General features: G+C 46.3%; 1 protein-coding gene across 1 annotated transcript; it reads right to left on the minus strand.

Moving 5' to 3' along the window:
* Positions 1-2,204: 2,204 nt before the first annotated feature.
* On the minus strand, positions 2,205-27,627 carry mxra5a (matrix-remodelling associated 5a; the record flags this gene model as incomplete). Its single annotated transcript, XM_084314341.1, has 7 exons — positions 2,205-4,870; positions 7,743-8,069; positions 9,374-10,304; positions 14,202-18,491; positions 18,957-19,347; positions 24,976-25,105; positions 27,425-27,627. The coding sequence occupies 7 exons, from the start codon at positions 27,625-27,627 to the stop codon at positions 3,277-3,279; spliced, it is 7,866 nt and encodes a 2,621-aa protein (XP_084170467.1). The 3' UTR covers positions 2,205-3,276.

Consider the following 27,627-nt stretch of genomic DNA (forward strand, 5'->3'; position numbering starts at 1 on the left):
TCTGACGTTATGTGAAATGTGCTTTACCGTCTTCTCCAGAGATACCGATCAGTATCTAATCTTCTTGTCTGAAGATTGACAGTCTCGTCTTGAACCCTCCCGGTCCTACGTGTCTTCTCTTTTGGCCGCTGTTATGTCTGTCTGCTTGAGTGTTTGGAGGCGTGTCTCCTTTGGCGTGGCTGCGGGTCCTGGGGCGGCCTGTTCCTCAAAATCTTTTCACTATCACTACCTCAGCGCAGGGGCGGACTGGTAACAAAAAGCAGCCCGGGAATTTGCGGTCCGCTAATTTACCTTTGTGTCAAGTTAATATGCAAAACAATGGGTCTCATTTTCAAATGTTTTTCTTTTCATATATTTGTGCGTACAGAACATATGCTGCAATTACTTACTCTGTTGTGCAGTGGCACTGGTTGGTCGTCACACACACCTCTTTCCATATTAGTCCCTGCAAAGGCTTCTCCCTCCTCAAACCTTTCCCTGTCTTTATCTGCCTCTGGTTCACCTGTTTCTTTAAATTGCATAAAAGTTTTTTTTGATAATGCGTTATCAGATCTACAACAATATGGGACCGCTATGCTATAAGGCCGATTGCGGCATCGTTACACTAACAGAGCTCAAAGAAAGTGTTACAAAAGAAATTGTTACAAAGTGGCGGAATAAATTCAACCACATCGTCTATGTTTGGATTCATTAAACTGGAGTCCACATATCATATTGCATGATGTAACAACAAACGTTAGATGACAGTCACAGTGTAACTCCTCTCGGTTCGACAAATAATGCAGACGTTCAGGTTGAGCTCAAGTGCATTTAAAACATCCTCTTCAAATCACAGAATAGACTGCCTTACAAAATGCTTTAAAAAAACGTATTGTTACCAAAAAGCATTTCAATAACAGCAGTGTGATCGTATAGTATGCCCATTACGGTGCCATCCATGCAATACAATGATAGCTCACACAAAAACACAGAATATATTTCAACAGCACAATCAAATACAAGGTAACGTTTTTGGATTAAAGTTACAAATCACAAGCCTTAATGAATCTGCAGAATATGCCCCCCAGTCAAGGCTAGCTAAATATCCTTCCTATCCCACCATGCCTATAACCATCAGTTTGAGTGAAGATGGAAGAAAACATAAAATAAACTGAGCTAAAGCACACAGGTGTGTGTGTGTGTGTTTAAACAAATTTCAATCACTCACCCCATCCTACTAAGAAGGAATGACATCCTTCTCTCTTTCAAAATAGCAAAATAACGTCCCTTGCTTAGCCGATCCAGTTAGCCATTCTGTTTGTAGAACTTTGTCCCTTACTCCCTCTCGTCTGAACAATACACAATTGCGGTGTTGGCCTTCCATTTTCTTTCATTTTAAATTGTTGTTCAAAATCTTAACTTTATGAAATCGTTCACTGTCAGAAACTCTACATCAGTACATCTCCGTCACCATCCATAGATTGGCTAGTTAGAACGATTGGTCTGAGGTCAAATCTCGTCTGCTTCCCTTGGTGGGCTTTTGATGTGCACTGGCGAGGCGGAGGCATTGGTGGAGGCGTTTCCTGTTTCATAATAAAAGTTCTCTGTACTACGAATTTCATAATAAAAGCGATTATTTTATTTTCCGCGTTTGATTAATAGAACCCCTGATATAGACACATCATACATAGTAACCACCAATAAATAATATGTCTGTCCACGGCCCTCGCAAGTGGAGATGGACCGGCCGGCCCACCGGGAATATTCCCGAATTTCCCGAGGGCCAGTCCGCGTCTGTCTCAGCGTAAGAAAATACATGTTAAAAAAAGAAGAAAGAAGACCACAAGCTTAAATGTAGGTAGAAAAATCTTTATTAAAATATGTCAAATTTCTCCTATACACCAAGTCTGTCAGAGACAAATAATTTACAAGATGAGGATATGGCAGAAAGGCCGCGTCAGCATGTGTAATAATCTGATCCAGAGATGACGCACACAGGGCCTGTGTAATAATCGCAGTTATTAAACAATGTGAAAATGACTGAAGCTGGGAGGTTTATGAACTGGTTATGAGATGCCAGGAAATGTTGTGATGAATTAGGCTCAGTAGAAGGAGGCCAAGCCCTTCATCAAGAGAGAGAGAGAGAGAGAGAGAGAGAGAGAGAGAGAGAGAGAGAGAGAGAGAGAGAGAGAGAGAGAGAGAGAGAGAGAGAGAGAGAGAGAGAGAGAGCAAGAAGAGAAAAAACGAATAAAAAATATAATTTGCAGTTTCTGCTTATTGGATCACTTAAAAATATCTCATCTCAGCAATATTATACATATTTCCAATCAAAATACAGTTTTGTATTATATAAATTAAAGAGAATATTTCCTTAATAAGAAATGGCAATGCAATGTAATGCAAATCTATACAGTTTGACATAGACTGTCATTGTCAAAAGAGAGGGAATGGAACACTGAACTGTAAGAGCAATGCACTCAACTCCTTGTATGTACAGTACGATACAGTCTTTATGAAGCTACCTATATGGTCTTTAGGAAGCTACCAGTATGGTCTTTAGGAAGCTACCAGTATGGTCTTTAGGAAGCTACCAGTATGGTCTTTAGGAAGCTACCAGTAGCCTATGGTCTTTAGGAAGCTGCCAGTATGGTCTTTAGGAAGCTACCAGTATGGTCTTTAGGAAGCTACCAGTAGCCTATGGTCTTTAGGAAGCTGCCAGTATGGTCTTTAGGAAGCTACCAGTAGCCTATGGTCTTTAGGAAGCTGCCAGTATGGTCTTTGGGAAGCTACCAGTATGGTCTTTAGGAAGCTACCAATGTGAGGCATAAGTTGTAAAACGCTTTGGATAAAAGTGCTACATAAATGCAGTCCATTTACCATTAACCATTTATAGCCCATAGATAGACACTCAGGCTGGGCTGGATGCAGCATGGCTGTAGCCCATAGATAGATACTCAGGCTGGGCTGGATGCAGCATGGCTGTAGCCCATAGATAGATACTGAGGCTGGGCTGGATGCAGCATGATTGTAGCCCATAGATAGACACTCAGGCTGGGCTGGATGCAGCATGTGATAGATACTCAGGCTGGGCTGGATGCAGCATGGCTGTAGCCCATAGGCTCGGTTATGAAAAAATAGCAACAGGGATACAATTTAACAATGTTAGATGAATATGTGCAAAACCGTTTACAGTTTCGGGGACGTGTGTGAGATCAGTTGAACTCTTTAAGCATGAGGGTGAACTTGGCAGTGCCTCTGGCTTATGACTGATGGGATATTTCTGAACGGATGTTCCCCTCAGAACACATTGAGGTATGTGGCTTTAGAGTCCATTCCTATGACGTTCCTCGCTGTGCATCGGTAGAGGCCGGCGTCCCGTTGCGTGGGGTTCTGGATGATGAGGGAACCTTGCGGGTGCAGGTACTTGTTCCCAAAAAGGCGCGGCTGCGCGCCAACGGCCAGACGGGTCCTATCGGGTGTTTCCCAGGCCATCTCCGCCCGGGGGATCCCGGTCGCCACACAGTTCAACTGGACGGCCACGCCGCGTCTGGCGTACGTCACGGAGGGAGGGGCGTTGGTGATCCGAGGCGGGTACGCAATCACGACGACGGGCACGGAGAGGAAAGCGCTGCCGTACTCGTTCGCCGCTTGGCAAACGTAGGAACCCCGGTCGTAGACTGAGGCCTGCTGGATGGCCAGGGTCCCGTTGGTCAGCACGGCGTAGCGCCCCGCCCTCTGCGGCCTGCCGAGGATGACCCCGCTGGGCAGCGTCCATGTGAGCCGGACAGGGTCGGCGCTCGAGAGGCAGTGGAGCAAGAGGGTCTCTCCGTTCATGATACTAACGGGGGAGTTGTACCTGTTGCTGATCTCCGGCTTCCTCCCCGGGGACAGTGTGATGGTGCGTTCAAGCAGCCCGGCGGCGCTGCGCCCCAAGCACCGGTACACACCGGCCTCCATCACGGAGGGGTTGCTGATGATCAAAGATCCATCCGGCCGGTGGAAGAACTTTGACAGCCGAGCGCCGCTCAGGAGCGGCGTGCCGTCGGGTAGGATCCAAGTCACGAGGGGTACCGCAAAGCCCTCCAACGAGCAGTTCAGAGTCATGGCATTCCCCACGGTCAGGGACACATTGTCCAGTTTGGGGTCTCTGATCGGTGGCCTCTCCACAACCTCTCTCACGTCCAGCTGAACCGCCAGCTTGGCCTCCCCTCCCTCGTTACGAGCGATACAAGTCAACTGGCCCGAGTCTGTTCTCTTGGGGAATCGGATATCTAGGGTCCCATTACGGTGGACAGTCATTCTACTACCGTAGTACGGGGCGGGGAGGATTACGTTTCCGGGTAGGACCCACATGATGCGGGGCGGCGGGGTTCCTGACACTTCACAGTCCAACAGCTTGCGCTGATCCCTGATCGCCGCCACCCTGATGGTGTTGTCCGCGCCACGAAACCCCTTGATGCTGGGAGGGGTGACCAGAACCTCCACCCTGGTGACTTTGCGATCCTGGCCCGCGTGGTTCCTGGCTGTGCAGGTGTAGTTCCCCCCGTCGTAGCGCTGCGCCTTATGAAGCACCAGCGTGCCATCGTTTAGGACCTGGTATTTATCGGAGGCGCTGGGGATGGCTCGGTTGTTCGGGGACATCCACGTGACGACGGGCGCTGGCTCCCCCTTGGCACGGCATTTTAGCGACGCCGTCTCACCATAGACGACCCTGACGACCTCGTTCAGGGATTTGTCCTGGATCAGCGGCGGCACGGCTGCGACCTTGACCTTCACCCTGACCTTCATCTCGTCCTTGCCCAGCTGGTTCTCAGCGTAGCAGGTGTAGTCGCCTTCCTCTCGCATGCCCACATCGTTGAAGTACAGCGTGCCATTGTCAAACACCACATACCTAAGAGCCATGCAAGCAAAGACAGGAGATAATTTATTTTGCACATAATCTCACACATATCCTGAGGCTCTAAACTGTTTTGCACAAATACATTTAGTTTGAATATCTCCTTCTGTGATGTCATCAGAGGACACTGAATCATTGTGTTGTGTTAAGTACAGCTCAATGAGATTATGTAGATGAAAAGATAGCAATCCCCCTAGGGAGGTGTAGTGGTTATGTCATTGCCGTTTTTTCCTGTTCCACCCTCTGTTCCACTTAATGTATTTCCCCATTGACCATTTCTAAATCGGCTCGTTTTAGATAAATAAAGCATTAACGTTGGCATGGTGTACCTTTCTGTGCGTATTCATCCACAATCTATAGCTTGACATGAAAATATTTGCAATCAATCGCAAAGGTAGCAAAATAACAACGCTTATGTTTTCGTTAGCTGGGAAACTACACTGCTATTTGGCGCTGCTGACTGACGTCACCACAGCGTAGCCTGCCTGTAGTACTAGTCACAGACCTAGGATCAGATTTCCCTTACATTCCATAAGCTTAACAATTCGTACAATGGGAAAATAACTGACCCTGAATCTGTGGCTAGTATCTCTCTGGTGGTCATAACCATTAATCTCTAAAGCCAACCACCATTTTTAAAAGCAATCAGGTTACCATATTTGTATTTATATTTTAAATCGTATAACGTTATTTCGCTGCATATTAACACTTTGGCTGCCGGAAAATGCCTAAACACGTCATTCCCGGCCATGCTCAAGTTGCCGAAGACGCTTTACAGCGTCTTTAATATCAATATTTCAAAAATCTGGGATCGGATTCATATTTCCCCTCCGCTGGCCTGAGATCCACCAGGAGGACCCACTGAGCTCTCTGGCGGTTCAGGAGCGCCATCTGGTGGCCGATCGGCGCAATCGCTTAACAGGAAGTGCTATGGAGATTGTGCTGGTCGGCCGTATTACTTACGGGCACTAGCTATAGGTTCCGGGACTCGATCTCGACACACTACATAGCGATCGATTGCCAATAACTCGATAAACAACATGATTTGGACGTATATACCATTATACAAGCTGGAGATGGACCGGGTAAATCGACATCCCATAATGGTAAAATTTCTACTCTACGATGATCGCCCAACAGCGTGCGGAGACTGGGGTGAGTTTTAGCATGTAAAGTTACCGTCTTCGATACTAACTGCTATTATCAACATTTGACCCACATTAGATGATTGGTATAACGCTGCCCACGGAATTATAAACGCCCCCTAGCCCATCCGGTCAACATCAGATGACGTGTAGTAACTTCTAGAAGTACGCGCTGATTGCCATAAAACTGTATTGCATCATCAATATAATGTATTTGGGGCTATAGATCACGTTCTGGAGAAAGCTGCAGAAAGAGATGAAAACATACTTATACATTAGACCATACTTTACTATGAATATGTGAATAAAAAAGTTTAACGTTGCTACACAATGAACAATACATATAGGACTTTGAATGGGCCCTAATAATGGCAATGTAGCAATAGAATTTAAAAAGTTATAGCCCTGCAAAGAAGGGGACTTTCTCTATAGACAAATAGAGCCGGCAACCTACGGTTGATAATGAATTTAACCCATGGCAGCCAAAGTGTTAAATCACTGTAAATACTCATGTAAATCATTGTTTCGTTGTACAAATTGTGTATAGTTTATAACGTTATTGTTTTTTTTACATGACGTTAGTAGCTAGCTAGCTTGCTAGCCGGCACCCGAAACTCTAATATGCCCAGAATTAAAATGGTTCTCTCCTCTTTGTATACATTTGTCCTCACAAACAAAGTATTCTGCCAGGGAACTTATGGACACGACAGTAGTAGTATAAGGTGTTTGAGCTTGTAATGTTAACGTTAGTTAGCTATCGTGGTAGCCCCTTTCGTGACTGTGATGCACCGAGTGCATCACAGTCATGAAAGGGGCTACTATCGTGCTATCAGCCGGCCGTGACATGTAGCTAGCTAGCTTGCTAGCCGGCATGATGCGTGTGCAGTACAGGTCTGAGAAGAGGACCTGCACATTTTACTCGTTCCCGAAACTCCTCTACATGCCCCGATTTCAAATGGTTCACGACAGTAGACATAATGCTAACGTTAGCGGGTAACGTTAACGTTAGCTAGCTAGCTTGGTACTATCAGCTGCCCTTGACGGGGAAAAGGCGACAGCCTAACAGACCAATAGCGGCTGTGTACTGAACAACAGGCTGCCTACTGGTAAGTGTAGTTCTTTATTTATGACAAATTAAAAACCTTATAACTACCTTTAATTCAACCAAAAATGCTTAAACAATCATGTTAGTGGTAGAAGGGAACTCATTTTGTGCAAAAATGGAAAGCTTGCCAATGTTCATGCGGCAGAATTGTTACAATAGCCGATAATCCATTTTCCCAATGATAAATCCCTATATGGGTGGAACAACCAGTGACGTCAGACTACACCTCCCTATTGCAATCCTTATCTCTATTATCTACATAATTTCATTGAGCTTGAATTAACACAAGGATTCAGTGTCATCAGTGTCAACTCTCAATCTCTGTGTGTTCTATTCGTCTGTGAGCTAGCATAGTTTAGCACAAATTAATGGAAGCGGATACGGACCAGCTAGCCTAGCTGTTTGCCAAAAAACACCTCTCCCGGAGTTTTAAGCTAGGCTAGTGGTCCATATCTGCTTCCATTGATCTGTGCTAAGCTAGGCTTGCTTGCAGCCGGATAGAACACACAGAGAGGAAATTGTTGGTGTGTTCCTTTAAGACTTGAGTGGACTTAAATGGGGCATTTGGCCCTGCCACCGTTCTCTGACAAATAAGAGCCACGCGGCCACACTGTACCTGCGACTGCGTCCCCTGCCGACCCAATCCGTCTGCTTGTCGGGGTTGACCATGGTTCCATCCGGCAGGGCCCAGCTGATCTCCGGGTCGGGGAGGCCGGACGCCACGCAGTCCACCTTCAGGTTTCCACCGTACGCCACCTCCTGGCTGGAGCGCGCCAGCTTCTGCTCGATCTTGGCCGGCCGGGTGAGCACGTTGACGCGCAGCAGCACGTAGTCGTCCCCCATCTTGTTCCGCGCCACGCACAGGTAGTCTCCGCCGTCCTTGTCCGTCATGGTGTGGACGGTCAGCGTGCCGTTGGTGAACACCTTTATTCTGGGATCGAAACTGTGAGAAGAAAAGCACAGAGAAGAGGTTGTGTTTAACGTGTGAATGATGTGCTCTAGTTGTTATTTCACTCTAAAATGAAATATTAAAAGGATAGTTTTTTGGAACCCCTTTTCTTACTTGTCAATCATGATGTTGATCGATAAAAGTCCTTTGGTAAATTAACTGCATTTATCCAAAGCGCTTTAAAGCGTATGCTTCACATTCACTCATACACCGACGGCGGAGGCAACAATGCACGGCTCATCTGGAGCAGTTACGGGTTAAGTGTCTCAAGGACACTTCGACACGCTGCCGGGAGGAGCCAATGAAATCTACTCCACGGTGCACACAAAGTAGATTTCAGTGAGCCTCAGTCAGCTTGCACAGACAGCTAGGAGTTCGACCCCCATTGACTTTGCATTGGTCTGTGGCTAACTATCCGGAGCTGGTATGAGGAACAGCATGGATTGTGCTGAGAAAGGACTCTACCATCAACATGTTCATTGGTAAATAGGAAATAGGTAAGTAAGAACTCAGAACTATCCCTTTAATAGTTCATCTATCTACCATCTACCGAGTAGTTGTATCATTCTCTTTCAAATTAGTGCTTTTCTCTTTTCTATTTCAAAAACTGGTTTTAATGCAATATGTTGTAGTATATACCTGCACACTGCCATGACTCACTCAGTAATATTATGAATGCAAAAGTATTTTTAATGCCTGAGATCCAAGATTGAAATGTTGCATTAAAGGCTAAATTCCGAATTCTGAGCCCTCTTTCCTACTATGAGGGCAGGGTGTGGAAGGGTAGAGTCATTTCTCAGCACAACCCATACTATGCTTCATACTGAATACCCAGTTCCTGCTGGTTAGCCACAAAAAAGGCACACATCAATGGAAGTGCATAACCACTCGGAATTACCCACTTCCATTAATTTGTGCTAAACTAGACTAGCTTGCAGCCGGATAGCTTTCTACTGAACACACACTGAGAGGAAATTGGTATCTATCTCCTTGTCTGACTCTGGAGAAGACGGTAAATGCATGTTCCTTTAAATAATATTATTATGGCCAATAAGTAGGTGTACTTTGTGTTTCTTGTTCCTTCAACACACAAGTCACAAAGTTATTCACGTGTGCAGGACACCTCTATCAACCATTAGTTATATGAATGTAAATAATGCTTTCAATTGTATTTTGACCATTTCTTTACCTGCCTAGTACCATGTCCTGGTCTCTATTATGTTTTCAGTTGCTTAAGTGAATGATGACCACATTGACCAACTGATTGAACCAGTAGAATCAAGCATCTACATCCACACCTGTACTGAGAGTCCACCAGCTTCTTGGACGGGGTCCTCCAGATGATCCGTGGCTCTGGGTCCCCCGTGGCGAGGCAGTCCAGCTGCAGCTTCGCCCCGTAGATCACGTCGGTCCGCTGGGGGGAGGAGGAGCCGATGTTGGCCTTGGTGGAGGACGGGCCCCTCCGCGCGCTCACGATGACCGTCCTCCGGACCGCTCCCACGGCGTTGCTGGCCGTGCACTCGTACCTCCCGGTGTCCGCCTGGCCCAGACTGCGTACGTAGAGCGTCCCGTTGGGGAAAACGAGAAGGTTGCGTCCGCTGACGAACTGCGAGGCCACGAGCTGGACGGCGTCGGGTGTGATCCAGCGGACGGCAGGCGGAGGGGCGCCCCTGGCGGTGCAGTGGACGTAGGCTGCGCTGCCCTCTGGGACGGTGATGTTCTCGTGGCGCGCCTGCTGGATCACAGGGGGCAACGCCGACACGTGGAGGCGGACCGAGACCGCGTCGGCCCCTGCTGCGCTGCTCCCGATGCACTTGTAAATCCCTCTGTCTGTGTAGCCGGTCCGAGTGATTCGGAGGGTGCCGTTAGCGAGGACCGCCACCCGCTCTTGAGATGCGAGAGAGGGAGGCGACGCCGGCGGGGCGGCGGCCATGTGAACTCGGTCAGGGAGCACCCATGTGACACGCGGGGTCGGGTGCCCCTGGACCTTGCAGTCCAGATGGATCTTGTCCCCCAGGTACACGCTGGCGTCTCGGTAGCGCGGCTGGAGCACTCGGGGGTGCTGAGACAGAACCACCAGATTGACCACCATCTTGTCGGTGCCGTACTGGTTCTGGACGGTGCAGAGGTATTGGCCACGGTCCATGGGCTGGGTGTTCCGGATGATGAACGTACCGTTGGGGTGGGCCTCGAACCTCTGGACCCTGGTGTTCTGGGCAACACTCGCCCCTGCGTACAGGAAGTAAACAAGACAGGTATATTTGAAAAACATAAAGGACTATTCTAGTTTTGTGTGTGTGTGTGTGTGTGTGTGTGTGTGTGTGTGTGTGTGTGTGTGTGTGTGTGTGTGTGTGTGTGTGTGTGTGTGTGTGTGTGTGTGTGTGTGTGTGTGTGTGTGTGTGTGTGTGTGTGTGTGTGTGTGTGTGTGTGTGTGTGTGTGTGTGTGTGTGTGTGTGTGTGTGTGTGTGTGTGTGTGTGTGTGTGTGTATTAGTCAGATGGCTCTTTCACCTGAGACGAATGTATGTATGGCCCACATTGTAACCGTCTTGTTATGGCCAGGGATAACTGGCCTGACAATTTATACAATACACAGTGATGTGTGGGGGATGAGTTACCTGTATGTGTTACTAATTGTAAAGCAGCATGATATACTGTGTATAAAGCACATAGATGAGGCATTCATATATAAAATATCCCCATAATCCAACATAACCTCATGACTATTATTAGGTCAAATCACTGCCATCATCACATGGGGGAAAAGGTCTTATTCTTGAAGACTTCAGGGTAAATGTTCCCAATGTCCACTCTCTCTTGCTATAGCAGTGTGATTCTCAACACACCCCAGGCAACACTGTCTCATCAGAAAACGTAAATAAAGTACTAATCAACCACAGGAAAAAGGGTACATAATGTACGTTATGTTAAAGTCACAAGTAATACATTTCCATTTCATATCAGCAAAAGTCCAAAACAAACCCCATGACCGGGAGACGAACCAACGATGATCATGGGTGAGTGCTCTCACCACTAGATTAAGCCACCCACCCTGATACAAACACAGCATTACTTTATTTCTCTTATTTTTTTTTTAATCCACTTTTTCTCCCATTTTCTATTTTTCTCCCATCCCAATTTCGTATCGTCCAATTCAACCCTCCCCTGTCTCGAACGCTGTTTCTTGCCTCCCACAAGCCGGCTGCAATGTGGACGAAGCCATATATACAGATACAGCACTCAAAACTCAAACCTCTCATGCCTCTCTACCACTCTCTACCACTCCTCTATTGTTCTTGACCGGGCCAGATTTCACACCTCCACTTCCTCCCACAGGCTGGGCAGATTTTCATCTTACATTTTTATTCGTCCCAAATGTCCCAGCCCCATCAGATTTCTTAGCTTTTTTCACTGTTTACTTATCATGCATTGCAACACTAATATATGGTCAGTACCCCAAGTCAGACTGCCCATATAAAAATTATTTTGGGGGTCTGAGGGCAGTAGCCCCCGACCCCCTCCCTGGGGAAGCACTTAAGTTAACTACCCTCCCTTTGTTCCCACAGCCAACACCCCCGGAAAATTAACACCTGAGTAGACTTAAGTGGCACACAAGCAGCAACAAGCAGCAGACAAGCAGCAGAATTGGTTTGATTTTTGAACGCTGCGTCTGTAGCACAAGTCGGAGTCCCCTCCGATACTCGAGGTAGCAGCCGTCGCATCTTTTCAACTGCGCGGCGCGATGTTTCAGCGTCAGGGGTCTGCGCTTTGGAGGGACGCCGCCCCCATCGCTTCTTGATTCTACTGCGCAGGCGCACCAACCGACCTGTAGGAGTCGCTGTCCACAACGTCCGATCCCCACCCCTCAGTTTACCCTCCCCTAATACTGCCAATTGTATTAGTACGGACGACCAGCCAAACTGAAAACAATGTGGAGAGCTGGGCTCGAACCCAGCGTCTCCAGCATTGGTGGTGAGTGCCTTGCCCACTGCACCACCTAGCCGCCCTACAAACACAGCATTACTATGATGATGGTTCGTTTTAATGTTTAATGGTTATGGTTAAGATTGATTTGTTCATTTTCATTTTCATAAAAAAAAAGAAAAAAGGGTTAAGAAAGATTTATGGCAGTTTTAATATAACAAGAAATTGGAGCAGAAATGTGAGAAAGTAATTGTTGCTGATTGGAGAGAAAGTAAACCAACACTGGTATTGGGACTCTAACTCTAACTCTATTTCAACGTTATTGAATTTCATGTCCATTTCATATTTTTCATAATAATTGGAACAAAGATTTGAGAAAGTAATTGCCACTGATTTAAGGGAGGATTTTTAGAATGAAACCAGCATTGGTTTTGGAACTAAGTAATTTCATGTCCTGATCCCATGTGTTTTCCTAGATAATACAGCTATGTCCTGTATAGGAGGTGATGAGGTAACAGAGGAGAGAGTGAAACCTGTGGCCAGAATGGCCATTCTTATATTCATTCCACTGTGCAAACGTACAGTGAATAAAACAGCAGTGAAATCAAACTATTCCTTATTTTGTAAGGACCCCTGGGGGTCCCCACTTTGAGAACCACAGATTTAAAGAATGTAGAATAATGTATTTCTAATATTAAAAAATATATATCAGTCATTACATCCATAATCTGTGAAGGGAATATCAAAACCTGAAGATATGGGTAGCCACATGAATGTGAAAGTACAGGATTTGATTTGTTCAAAGAGTGCGTAGATAAGAAAGCACACTCAAAAAAGCAACACATTTCAAGCCAAAAAGCTCTTCCTCAGGCAGCAGTTTGGAGTCTACTGCCTTTAAGCTGCTTCCTTATCAATTTTAGCAACAAAAGTCTTGTTGAATCATGTTGTTTCCCTCTTCAATCTTTTATATACTGTACATGTCTGGCCTCTTTGGAGCCTGTTTCTCTCTCACTGTTTACTAGTGGAGCCATAATCTCTGTGAAAAATGCTTCTTTCTTGTGAAATAATGAATATTTGTCGCCTCTAGACTTTGCACCGAAAACGAAACCCTTCAGACAAACCGTATCCTATCCATCCATTTAGAATGTTGAGTGATATATCATTATCTAAAGATTTGGAAGTCGGAGTAATGTGTGAAGTCGTTGTTAAAGACAGACTAGGTTGTGCTATGACATACACATTCCAAATCTCACAGGATGCCTGTACGGCTGTAAAGTAAACTGCGTGAGCGGACATGACTTGGTTATGTGTCAAAGGTGAGAAGCCTTAAAGGGGCACTTCACCAAAAAACAATGCCGATCTATTTTGCACATAATCTCACACACATCCAAAAACTCTGAACAGTCTTGCATACGTTAATTTAGTTTGACAGTTATTGAGAGAACATTTGTTTGGATATGGCCACCAGTGACGTCATCAGGGAAATTGAATCCTTGTGTTGTGTTAATTAATGATAAGGTAGCAGTCCCTATAAGACAAGGTATTGCTATTTTCTCATCTACATCATTTCATGGTGCTGTAATTAACACAACACAAGGATTCAATGTCCGATGACATCACTGATGGCCAGATTCAAACGTATTTACTCTCTATAACTTTCAAACAACTGAGTTTTTGAATGTGTGAGATTATGTGCAAAATAAATCTGCATTGTTTTTTGGTGAAGTGCCCCTTTAAGTTCACTGCACTGTATACACTGAGGTATAAATTACATCATAACCATAAACATGACAATATGTTAACCATATAATTAACCATATTGTAAACAAACAATGTAGGCTTTATAGAAATATAAAAAAAGATACGTATGATATGATGTTATAATAATAATAATAATAATAATAATAATAATAATAATAATAATAATAATAATAATAATAATAATAATAATAATAATAATAATAATAATAATAATAATAATGAACTCTTGAAGGGACTTGTAGTCCATAGTCCATTGTCTACAACTCTTGAACAATTTTATATTAATAAATAACCAATTTGATAACAAAAATACTACTTAGAAAATGACTATCAGACCATTTTCTCTCCAGAATTGTATACTGTATATGTTATGTTATGTTATACACACATGAAACTCTTCCAAATGGAAAACATATTGGTGAGATTGAGTGAGTCATACATACCAGTGGAGACTTTAGTCCATGACAGGAAGGGCATGGGACTCCCCTCAGCCTTGCAGGGAAGATGTGCATCTGCCTCCGCATTCACAGTGATCGTCTGGCCGTCCGTGTTAGTAATCCTTGGTCTCCCTCTCGGCGGTGCAGACACTACGCCGGGTAGCTGGGACCCTCCTGACACACCGTGAGTCCAAGTCCTTGTATTCTGTCCCTCTCTAGCAGGGATGTGAGCTCTGGATGCATCGGTCTGCAGCGTAGTCCTAGTTGTACTGCTGGTTTTGGGGGTGCTAGTTGTTTTCCGCTCCACTCTCTGCCCGTCGGGTGTCACCGGCGCTGGGGTGGTTAATTTGGCACCGCGGACTTGATCTGCATCTCGATGGAGTGTGTGTGTAGCAGGGCGAGAGGCTATCGCTGCTCTGTCGGGTTCTGATCTGCTGCTGATTATAATGAGGGGGTCTCTGTTTGGGGAGAAGGGACTCCTGTGGTATGGGCTGCGGGCTCTCTCACTTTGGCTGTCTGGGATGTGGTTGAACTTGGGACCATCTTGGGGGGTGGTCCTCGGTGGGGGTCCTACCCTTTCTCTTGTGGATGAGGTGTTGGGGACCGTGACATGAGGCCTCACTCTGGATGGACTGACGGCAGCGGTGGTGGCAGCTGTTGTTGTTGTAACAGCATTTGTACTGGGAGCAGCAGCATTTTCTCCTGTGACAGGAGTTTCTTTGTCTCCCTCTAAGGTAGCGCCCGCTGCTTCAGCATGACTGGATTCCTGATGAGAGCTTTCAGATGTCACAGGCCACTTTGTGGCAAGCCGTTCCGTCTCTGAAACTTCATCATGAAATGAGCCTGCTGCCGGTGTTGTTTTCCTCAAGGTGCTCAGCATGTGTGTGCCAGAGAGTGGGGTGATTTCATGCTGGGTTGAGGGAGAAAATGAGGAGGACAGCCGCGGTGGAAACTGCCCACTGATTTCTTTGAAAGGCACCTTTTCAGCCTTTCCTGCGGGCGTGTGCAGACGCCGCGATTGGTTCCGCTCAACATCTGGTTGCACTTGCTGCGGGCTGCCAGAACTCTCGTGGGACTTGTCAGAGTGTGGCACGGGTCCAAGGTCTCCCGTAACGCTTCCTCTTTGTGTCTCATCTAAGGGTTTAACAGGCGGAAGAGGGCTGCTCGTATACTCCTGCTGACTAGCTGACGCAGCCCTGTCCGAGTGCTCTGGAGGAGACGTACTCTCTGAGACTTCCGAGGCCGTCGTAGGACTTGTCTTTCTGTGGCCCGCTCCTGGAGAGCTCATTGGAAACGATGGTGCAGCTGATGTGCTTTCAAAAAGTGGTTTGGCGTGAGGTAGAGGACCGTCTTCCGATTTGGCGTGAGGTAGGGGACTGTCTTTTGTTTGGGGGAGAATGGTAGTTTGGGTGGGGAGTTTGGTGGCTGCCCTGTCGTCATGCCTGGAGACTGTACTCTCTTTGTGACTCAGTCTGCCTGATGACGTCACTTGGCCACCGGTGAATGGAACAGTGGTATTAAAGTTGGCTGCTGTGGCTCTTGCCTTTTCTGACAGTTCTATTTTTAGCAGCGTGGGAGCTGTTTCTGTCGTTGCTATGGGAGCATACACAGGTGTGTTGGAAACAGACTGGATGGTTTGATTCGGCCTATGTTTCCTCCTGTTGGGTCTCCTCCTCTTGCCCCCATTCTTCCTCCTGGAATTAGGGTTCCGAAGGCGAGGAGGCCCCTCGGTTCCCATCTGCTTTCTCACGCTTGCAGCGGTCAGAGGCGTCGTCACCGGAGACGGCATCGTGAGCAGCGCTTGAGAGTGTAAGATGTGGAGCGTTGTATGCTTTGGCCGAGTGTGCAGAGGCAAGGTCGTCACCGCGGCAGTCTCTGTGTGATATTTGTCACGTTCTTCTATGGCTGTTTCCGGTTTGGTTGCGGTTAGCCAAGGGTTAAGTTGAGTCCTGTCTACGGAGACTTCTCTCTCCTCGTTGGAGCCGTTCATGATGCCGGGGTCGTTCTCTCCCCGGTCCGTCTCAGATATCTGGGAGATGTCAGATGCTGCGACATCTGTAGTAGAGCTCTGGTTCTCTTGTAAAGAACTGTCACGCAAAGTGCTGCTACTCCCGCTCTGAGTGATGTGAGTGATGTGAGAAACAGATGTGGGCTGCGGGAGGGGAAGAGTACTTTGTGACATTTTGTCGTGAGTTGTGTCGTGAGTTGTGTCGTGAGTTGTGTCGCGAGTTGTGTCGTGAGTTGTGTCGCGAGTTGTGTCGTGAGTTGTGTCGTGAGTTGTGTCGTGAGTTGTGTCGTGGGTTGTGTCGTGAGTTGTGTCGTGAGTTGTGTCGCGAGTTGTGTCGCGAGTTGTGTCGTGAGTTGTGTCGCGAGTTGTGTCATGAGCTGTGTCGTGGGTTGTGTCATGAGTTGTGTCGTGAGCGCTGTGTGTCAACTGTGTGATGTGTGTGTTTGGCGTCATGCTGGCTTGTGAGTTAGTTGCCATGGGCGTGCTTTGTGTTGTGTCAGCGTGTTCAGCCAGGGTGAGCGGTGTTGTGATCCAGTGCACTGCTTCCTGTTCCCCCTCTGTCGTCCGGCCGTCTGACGATCCCTCCGGGTACGTTTCCACCCTCTGCCTCCTCTCTGTAGTGTGTTCCGCTGGCTTCGGCGTTGCGCTTGTCTGACCGCTTCTATCTCGGATTTTTGCCAAAATGTCTGCCCACTTCTCTGGGTCTATTTTATTGTTCAACACATTAATCCTCCTCCTGGTCTCGGGCGTGTTTTTCCTGTCACTGAATCGCGCTGCTGTGGGTTTCCTCCGCCATGTATTCCTAGAGGGATGGCCGCCTCTCCGGCCTGCGCTAGGGCCTCTCCTCCTCATGAGCTCCATGCGGCTCGTCGGAGCCTCCTTGTGAGCGTCTTCCTCGTCCCCAGACGCCTCCTCTGCGTCCTCCATGGGGACTTTTATTTGGGTATTAACCCCGGAGGCTGACTCAGGTCTTGCAGGAAACTTTCTCAATGGCCTCATCACTCCCGAGCGCCTAGTCAGGGTGACTTTGGTAGCCAGAGAATCCATGCCATGCTGATTTATGGCCACGCATTTGTAGTATCCACTGTCCGACAGCTGACCCTGCCGAATTCGCAGAGTGCCATTGGTGTAGACCAGCGCTCTGGAGGAGTTGGCCCTGAAGCTCACCACATCGCCATCGGGGAGGATCCAGTTGATCTCAGCGTCCGGGGAGCCGGACGCCACGCACGGCAGGGCAACAGGCTCTCCTGCAAAGCCCTCGACGGGGGGAGCAGACCCCTCGCCCCCGGGGGGGGGACTGGAGGAATCCTCTACGGTCAGACGGAATGGCAGAACGGCGAAGTCCCCGTGGGTCTTGGCAACACAGTAGTAGATTCCCGTGTCCGAGTGGCTGATGTCGTTAATTGCTATGTGTCCGTCGCTGGACACAGACATCCTGTTGTCCGGGCCGCTGTACGGTGCCTCCGCCCGGGAGCCGTCCGGCAGCATCCAGTAGATAACCGGATCGCCAGAACTCCGCACGTTACAATCCATTTGGACGTCGCTGCCCACTACAGCACTCAGCGCTGTTCGGGTAGCGTTTGTGGATTCAATCATGACCCAATCCCTCCCCTGTCTCCGCACCAGCTCGGCCTCCACGGTCTGCGAGAGGTGCGTGCTGAGAATCAACTTCACGCTCTTCCCCGTGGACTGGGGTCTGTTCAGCTGGAGGCCCACGGAGGTCTGCATGAGCCACGAAGGCCGGGCCACAATGTTGGCCTTGACGCCTGTGTAGTACAGGGCATCTCGCTCCAGGTCCTGTCTGTACCTGTAGCTGGGGTGAGGCTCCTTGGTCAGCATCATCTCCCTCTGTAAGTGTGCTGGTGCATCGCTGTAGTAAGCGATGAGCCTCCAGAGGCGCTCATAGTCGTCCCTGTCGATGGGACACTCCAGATCGACGGACAGAGTGAGGTTGGAGGCCAGCTGAAGCGAATTGAGCTGCTCCCAGGCCATCCTCCCGGTCTCCCTGGGCTCGCCCACGACGCACTCCAGGTCCACCTTGTTGCCGTGCTCGTCCGAGAGGCCCAGGGAGATGTTTCCCAGCGGGTCCCGGAACTCCTCCGGGGTCATGACCTCGCTCTCCGTGTCTGCCGTCGGGGCGGCCCTCTGAGGGGAGCGGATGACGGGGCCGCCGCAGGCCATGTTCTCTGCGCCCTGGAGCTCCTTCAGGCGCAGGCGCTGGGGGGAGGAGCACATGGCACACAGCTGCCCCCCGGGGTATGACCGGTCCTTCTTACACTTCACAACACCTGGAGGGAAAAAAGGCAAATGTTTATTAAAATATTGTTAGTTATTATTAATTTTATACAATGTTATTATTATCATTGATGTGAAGTTACTCAGGCTAAATTCAAAGAAAAAGATTATTATTGAAAAATGCATTTGATTGATTGTTGTTGGTCACAATTGACTCAAGAACAACAAAGACAAACAAAGATTTAATATAAAAAAATAAAAATAATAATAATAAAAATATAAAGATATTATTATTTCTTGCTGCTCCTTTAAATATAACTGATGGGCTCCCATTGCATTGCAGTCTGTGTGTGTTTTTTTTTTGTTCTTGTTTGTCTTATTTCTTTGTTTGGTTTGGTTTTGTAAAACTATAAAAAAAATTTAAACAAGGACACAAGGAACAAAAATAAATGTCTGAATGACTACGCTGCACAAAAAAAGTAAAGAAATAATAAGAAAAAAAAGAAAAGAAAAAACACCTGGCGAGTTTCCGTCCCAGTCGCGGAACCAGCTCATGCGACAGTCGCAGGTCCAGGGGTTCCCATGCAGGAAGAGGGTCTCCAGGTGAGGCGCGGTCGCCAGCAGCCGGGCGGGCAGCGACGTGAGCCCGTTCTCCGCCAGGTAGAGGTGCCTCAGGGTGGAGGCGTGGAAGTGCCCCGCCAGGGAGAAGGTGGCAAAGGTGGCCGGGTGGAGCTGCCGGAGACGGTTGCCCTCCAGCTGCAGCAGGCGGAGCGAGGTAAGGCCCTGGAAGGTGTCGGGGTGGATGAACTCCAGACGGTTGTGGTCCAGGTGGAGCCGAGCCAGAGACCACAGGCCCTGGAAGGTCTGCCTGTTGAGCTCCGTCAGCTTGTTGTAGCTCATCTTCAACATCTGAAGGAGGAGAGTGGGCGTTACTCGTATTGTTTGTTAATGGACCTCTCATGTGGTCACGTTGGTTTATTTCTCGCCCATGACAGGCAACTGTGTTTTTCCTTTCCCTTTAACCAGTCATTTTGTCCTTGATGCTGCATGTGGTGTTAATGGGAAAACTGTGTTTCACCAAAGAACTTTATGTTTTGTTAATGTTCCAATTTTTAAAAGCCAAATTGCTAACTAACCCGTAATGACCCGGATGTTGCAGAGACCTGACCTGAACTGCGATGCTAAGCTATAGTTTTGGCAGAGAGATTTTTCCTTTTTTTAAACTGCTGTGTAAAATTCTAAATCCCCTGCCTTATCAGAGAGAGTAATGTATATCAGGAGGCTTTGTTCACGGGACCACAGCTGCATGGACCACAGATGAAGCTAGGAGCGATCTATTAATAGTCCATTCATTTCCCTATAGCTGCAGCAAAGACTGGAGACTCGGGAGCAGACAGAACACATGTGAGAGATCTATAGTTAGAAGTCTGTAGTTAGAGGTCTATAGTGAGAGGTCTATAGTGAGAGGTCTATAGTGAGAGGTATAGTTAGAGGTCTATAGTGAGCAGTGATGCCACTAACGCGTTACTAAGTAACGCGTTATTGTAATCTGATTACTTTTCCGCGAAAATGGTAATCTAACGCGTTAATCTTTAAAAGCCAGTAATCTAATTGCAGTTACTTGTCCAAGTGGCTGTGCATTACTATTTCGTTACTATCTCATCATAAATTCATAATTCAGGCGGAATGCAGTATTTTATTTCGTTTTCGACAGTCAAAAATACGCTTAGAGCTGTTTACTTCTCTTTGGGAGTGACGTCACATGTCACGTTTTCAAAGCGTGTCTGAGCACGTAACCTCGCGTGTTGATCCATGCTGGTGGGCGCGGCTGTTATTGTTATTTTCAGCCTGACCTAAACTGCGCGCTAGCAGGGAGAAGCTCGCGCTCGTAACGCTTTCTTGCAGCACTGGAAGTTCACTAGTCTACTTAACGTTTGTTAAGCCGGGTGAAAAAAACATTCACTTTGCGGAGGAAACAAAATACTGTCTACCGCATATGGAATATACAGCAGCTGCACAGCACGACCATCGACTTCTACAGGACTCGGAGCTGCACCACCAGCCAAACAGTAAGTTCCACCTTTGAGTTAAACATATTTTGCATTGCACTATTCCATGAACATGGAACACCATACTGCAGTATGTAGGTTGTCAGTAGCACACTGACAACACTGCAGTATATATATTCCCTCCCCGCCGTATATATATTTCCCTCCCACCCACCCACCCCCTCCTAATGTACAGTCCCCTCCCCATCATATGTATATACTCTGTCATGATCTAGGGGTAACAGTACTGTATATTTGAATACCGTTTATGTCACAAATGTATCAGTACTAAATACCTATATGTCCCTATGCCATAAATGTCATGTATGTTGTGTATGTCATAAATGTCTATATGAATTGAAAATGGGGGACCCTGATGGAAACAAGACAAACGTCTTTCTCTGGTCTGCATCCCCTTAACAATTGTGTGTATTGAGCCGTACTGTATTGTACCCATTCTGCAATCTGTTAAATAAAGTTTTCATTCATTCATTCATTCATTCATTCATTAATTCATTCATTCATTCATTCATTCATTCATTCATTCATTCATTCATTCATTCACACAATAATAAATAATAATAACGTAGAACCATATCTGAATGGGGCAGGCCTCAAAGGTAGGCTACATATCAGCCTACATGTGGTGTTATTGACCATTTATCTTTTGTGAAATCTATAGATCTATAGATAGCAAGATAGGCATACCTGCCCTATTAGTACATTTTACTCAAATTGAGTACATTTTACTAAATTTTTTTTGTCATTCTTATGTTGTGGCAGCAGCAGGGACGACGACTTCGTAACCTAGTTACTTTCAAAGTAACTAAGTTACTCTGATAATCAAGTAATCAGTAAAGTAACTAAGATTACTTTTTAAAGGAGTAATCAGTAATCAGTAATCATATTACTTTTACAAGTAATCTGTGGCATCACTGATAGTGAGAGGTCTATAGTGAGAGGTTTAGTGAGAGGTCTATAGTGAGAGGTTTAATGAGAGGTCTATAGTGAGAGGTCTATAGAGAGGTCTTCTATAGTGAGATGTATATAGTGAGAGGTTTAGTGAGAGGTCTATAGTGAGAGGTCTATAGAGAGGTCTTCTATAGTGAGATGTATATAGTGAGAGGTATATAGTGAGAGGTCTATAGTGGGGGGTCTATAATGAGAGGTATATAGTGAGAGGTCTATAGTGAGAGGTCTATAGAGAGGTCTTCTATAGTGAGATGTATATAGTGAGAGATCTATAGTGAGAGGTCTATAGTGAGAGGTCTATAGTGAGAGGTATATAGTGAGAGGTCTATAGTGAGAGGTCTATAGTGAGAGGTATATAGTGAGAGGTCTATAGTGAGAGGTCTATAGTGAGAGGTATATAGTGAGAGGTCTATAGTGAGAGGTCTATAGTGAGAGGTATATAGTGAGAGGTATATAGTGAGAGGTCTATAGTGAGAGGTATATAGTGAGAGGTCTATAGTGAGAGGTCTATAGTGAGAGGTATATAGTGAGGTCTATAGTGAGAGGTCTATAGTGAGGTCTATAGTGAGAGGTCTATAGTGAGGTCTATAGTGAGAGGTATATAGTGAGAGGTCTATAGTGAGAGGTCTATAGTGAGAGGTCTATAGTGAGGTCTATAGTTAGAGGTCTATAGTGAGAGGTCTATGGTGAGAGGTATATAGTTAGATGTCTATAGTGAGAGGTATATAGTGAGAGGTATATAGTGAGAGGTCTATAGTGAGAGGTCTATAGTGAGAGGTCTATAGTGAGAGGTCTATAGTGAGAGGTCTATGGTGAGAGGTATATCGTGAGAGGTCTATAGTGAGAGGTCTATAGGCCCATTTGACCTTTTCCCAAGGATCCCCATCTGATATTAGATATGATTTAGTTAAAAAATTACAAAGTGTGTGCAGGTGTGGAGATACCAGGAGAGAATGACATATATCAGAATAATCGTTCTTATATATTTCAAGTTCTAGGAATTATTAGTGACATAAAAATTCAAGATCTTTTACATAACTTTTTATTTTGCACATAATCTCACACACATCCAAAAACTCTTTGATACACATTAATTTAGTTTGACAGTTATTGAGAGTAAATTAGTTTGAATATGGTCACCAGTGATGTCATCTGGGACATTGAATCTTTGTATTGTGTTAATTACACATGAAATTATGTAGATTAATGAATAGCAACACCTGGTCTTATAGGGACTGCTACTTTATCATTACGTTGAGCTGTAATTAACACATCACAAGGAATTATTATTATTATTTTTTTTTTTAGATGTGTGTGAGATTATGTGCAAAATAAAGCAGCATTGTTTTTTGGTGAAGTGCTCCTTTAAGGCCCTACATGGCCTTTCCCCAGAATATCTATATGGTTTGGAGTTAAATCGTAAGTAGGGTGAAAAGTAGAAGCGTGCACAGCTCCAAATCCTGAACACTGTATCGGGTGCACGGTCGCAGGAAAGGATCAAAACAAACAGAATTGCCGGCACTCACGGATCAATCTGTCTCCTATTTATTATCAACAATGAACGCGCTTCAGCTAAAAGCCATCGTCAGCGCAATTGAAGTCATCGGGTTCCTGTTGGTTTTCATTACACTGATGATGGCCATTAGCTGCAACGCGCTCGTTGTTGCCCACAATAAATAGGAGACTATTGATCTGTGAGTGCCGGCATTCTATTTGTTTTCATCCCAGGTGAGGGTCCTTCACTCCTCAAGATACGGTGAGGCTGCCTGCACCTCAGAGCCCAAAGCTCTGGAGCAGCTCTACCTGAACCGCTGAGGACAACAGACTTAAGAGTCTTTTTAGTCTCGCTATTAATAAAAGAAGCCATTTCACTTTGTGTTTTCCCATTTATTCTATGTTGTTATTACCCTTGAATGAACACGCCAACATTATGGGAAAGGCGTCTTCTCCAGAGTCAGACAAGAAGATACCAGATACCAGTTTCCTCTCAGAAAGCTATCTGGCTGCAAGCTAGCTTAGCTTAGCTTAGCACAAATGAATGGAAGTGGATTTATTGCAACTATATAAATAAAGCGAGATTTAATTATTGATTAAATGATTGATCGGTCAGTCGATTAATTGTTTGATAAGCACACGTGGAAGCATGTATATCTGTGTGTCGTGTCGTTATATGAGAAGCACGTGCCTCGCGTGTCAAACTAAATGCGTCTTCTATCTAAAAGACAATGATACTTTAAGTGTATACTTCTTCCCACTCCTTTTCAAATATGTAATTGTGTTTTTTTGTTAGTTTTCTTATACACATTTATTATTTGAATGGCTTAAGGCTATATCTGTACTTGTTGTTTGTTTGTTGTTGTTGCATATTTGAAATAAACTTCAATCAAATCAGATCAAATATGTGATAAACTGTTTGCAAAAAAAGTGACCAGGAGAGGATAAATGTCATAGAGTCTCTGTCCCAAAGTAAAGCACTGGAACATACATATATAAGACAACAACGTAGTGGAAGAAGACTACTATTTTGGCCTACCTGCCTCTTCATCAGAGAGCTGTACGACAGAGACACTAGAGAAGAAACACTTCCACACTCTAACATCCCTGTGTTGAAAGTTGAGCACATCAGCTGCAGATCTCAAACGTTTCCAGAGAGAGAGAGGACACCTGAATGAATACACCTTTGGTGTCCCATAAAATATGTACTGTACATGTTGCAACGGATCCAATTTGAGAAATTGCCATTCCTGGATTTGATTTCATGCCAAATGGTGTGTGGTCTGTTGCAGCCTCGAGACGGGGAGACGACGACAGAGACAAGGAGACGGGAAGTCTGCTTTGTGAACCTCTGATGAAGACAGTAGAGGCCATGTTGTATAGGATGCATTGCTTTCTGGACAAATGAATAGCAGACAATCATTCATTCATTTATCCATCCATTAATTTGTTCATTCATTTATCCCTCTATTCATCCATTCATCCATTTATCCCTCCATTCATCCATTTATTCATCCATCCATTCATTCGTTCATCCATCCACCCATTCATTCATTCATCCCTCCATTCATCCATCCATCTATCCATTCATCCCTCCATCCATCCATCCATCCGTCCGTCCGTCCATCCATCCATCCATCCATCCATCCATCCATCCATCCATCCATCCATCCATCCATCCATCCATCCATCCATCCATCCATCCATCCATCCATCCATCCATCCATCCATCCATCCATCCATCCATTGTCTGCTTGTAGTGTATAGGGGAGACAGTGACTCAGGAGGTAGAGCGGTCGTCTGGTAATCTGAAGGTTCCTGGCTCGATTCCCGCTCCCCCCGGCAGCACGTCGAAATGTCCTCGAGCTAAGACACGTAACCCCCTAACTGCTCCCGGTGAGCAGGTCGGCACCTGGCACGTGGCCTGCACCCCGTGAGTGAATGGGTGAATGTGAGGCATAACGTTGTACAGCACTTTGGATACAAGCTCTATATATGAATGCAGTCCATTTGCTCCAGTTACCTGCAGGGAGGCGAGGTCTCTGAACGCTCCGCTGGGCAGGCTGTGGAGATCATTCCCGTGGATCATCAGCAGCTCCAGCCTCCTCAGACCAGCCAAAGATCTGTCTGTCATCTTGTTGATGGTATTAAACCTGGAATATAAAGACATTAAAAAACTGATTGGACAACGTAGTTTTCTTACAGTACAAAGGGCTGACCCATATTAGTCGATTAGTCGACTAATCCTGTCGAAAGGAGCCGTAGTCGACTGCCAACCTCTTGGTCGAATACATTTTTTTTTTTTTTTTTATTACGAAATGTATACAAATATATATATATTTTGTATCATTCTTTCCAAAAGAAAAGAGGCCTAGAAGCGTGGCTAACGCTAATGGCACGCATACCAGAGGCTAACTGCCTACGAAAACAGGCACAGAGGCACTGAAAGAGGATTTCACCCATGAACACACTAGAGTCGACTAGACAAATATCAAGATGTATCCATCAGTGGCCATGAAGTGCTTTGAGAAGCTAGTAAAGGGCTACATCTGCTCCTCCCTCCCCATCAACATGGACCCCCTGCAATTTGCATACCGCCCCAACAGGTCCACGGAGGACGCCATATCCCATGTGCTGCACACAGCAGCATCACACCTGGACAAGAGGCAGGGGAACTATGTGAGAATGCTATTCATCGACTACAGCTCGGCATTCAATACCATAGTCCCCTCCATACTCATAGCCAAGCTCAGGGACCTGGGCTTGGGCTATGACCTCTGCCAGTGGGTCTTGGACTTCCTGACTGGCAGACCCCAGGTGGTGAGAGCAGGCAACTGCACCTCCTCATCCATCACCCTCAACATAGGGGCCCCCCAGGGCTGTGTTCTGAGTCCCCTCCTCTACTCCCTGTACACACACGACTGTGTGGCTCAGCGGAGTAGCAATACAATCGTCAAATTTGCTGACGACACAGTGGTGGTGGGCCTGATCTCTGCCAACGACGAGAGGGCCTACCTGGAAGAGGTCAAGGTCCTGGCGGGATGGTGCCAGGAAAACAGCCTCTCCCTGAACGTCAGCAAAACAAAGGAGATGATTGTGGACTTCAGGAGGTCGGGGGTCAAGGACTACAGCCCCCTCAGCATCGACGGGGCACCGGTTGAGAGAGTCAACAGCTTCAAGTACCTCGGAGCCTACATATCCGAGGACTTGACATGGACCATACACATTAACAGTGTGGTGAAGAAGGCACGACAACGCCTCTACTTCCTCAGGCGCCTAAGGAAGTTCCAAGTCAGCCAGAAGATCCTTAAGAACTTCTACTCATGTACAATAGAGAGCATCTTGACCGGCAACATCACCTCCTGGTTTGGGAATAGCACTGCAAAAGACCAAAGCAGACTACAAAGAGTGACACGTTCAGCCGAACGCACAATTGGAGGGGGGCTCCCCACCCTCCAGAACATTTACTACAAGCGTTGCAAGGGGAAGGCTAAGAGAATTATTAAGGACTCGAGCCACCCGAACAACTGCCTCTTTGAACTGCTGCCGTCAGGCAAGCGATACAGGAGTCTCAAGGCGAGCACAGAAAGACTCAGAAGTAGCTTCTATCCCCAGGCCATCAGGCTGCTAAACGAACAATGAATGAACACTACACAACAACAACCACCAAACACACATAGCACACACATCCACACGCACACACTCACTTTAAACAAACACACTGTAGCACCCACTACACACACTTTATAGCACACACCCACTTTAAACAAACACACTGTAGCACCCACTCCCCACACTTTATATTTATGGATGAAGGATAGCACTACAACTCGTACACCTTACTGTAAATTGTACCTAAAATTGTACCTCATCCCATTTCTGCTTTGCACTAGATAGTACTGTACATTAGTACACTGCATAGTATTGTGTATTGTATATTATATGGTAACTCAGAACATTGTACATATGTCTATACCGAACAACTGTGACCTCATTTTCTTCTTCTAAATTCATGCTATATTATGTTATTATGTTATTTGATACTATCTTGTCTAGCACAGTCTCTGGAGCGTAACAGTAAGAAGCATTTTGTATGAAAGTATTCTGTACTTCTGTATGACAACTATTAAAGAACTTGAACTTGAACTTGAACAGTGGACCAATTGCATGCTTTTGCAGAGGACAAGAAGCCTTCAGTCGACTCCTTCAGACATTAAGCACCCCCACTGGCCCCACAGCCCAAATGGAATACAAAAATATATATACTTTTTTTTGTAGTCGACTAATAGTCGACTAACGGCAAATTTCGTCCAATCCGACTATCCAAATCCTCAGTCGAGGACAGCCCTAAGTTAAATCAAAATGTGTGTGTTCGTTTAGGACAATCGACCTACATGTAGTATACCTCTTCAAAAAGGTACATATGGCAGCATGCTCAAAATACAGAAATGCAGTCAAATGTATTGAGATACCCCAAGTTCATGCGTTCCACTTGTTTGTATATGCCCACGGGGACGGTGACCAGGGAGCGGAAAGTGCAGTGCAGCTCCGTGGCTTGGGGGCAGGAGCAGGGGCGGGGACAGGGGAGACCGTAGACGAGCGGCGCAGCCATCAGCATCACCGCCAGTGTCCAGAGGATGCGCGCAGCGGGACGGTTCCCATTCAGCGGAGCCAT

This window comes from Notolepis coatsorum (genome assembly GCF_963971535.1).
Source record: "Notolepis coatsorum genome assembly, chromosome: 1".
In the NCBI taxonomy this organism is placed as follows: Eukaryota; Metazoa; Chordata; class Actinopteri; order Aulopiformes; family Paralepididae; genus Notolepis; species Notolepis coatsorum.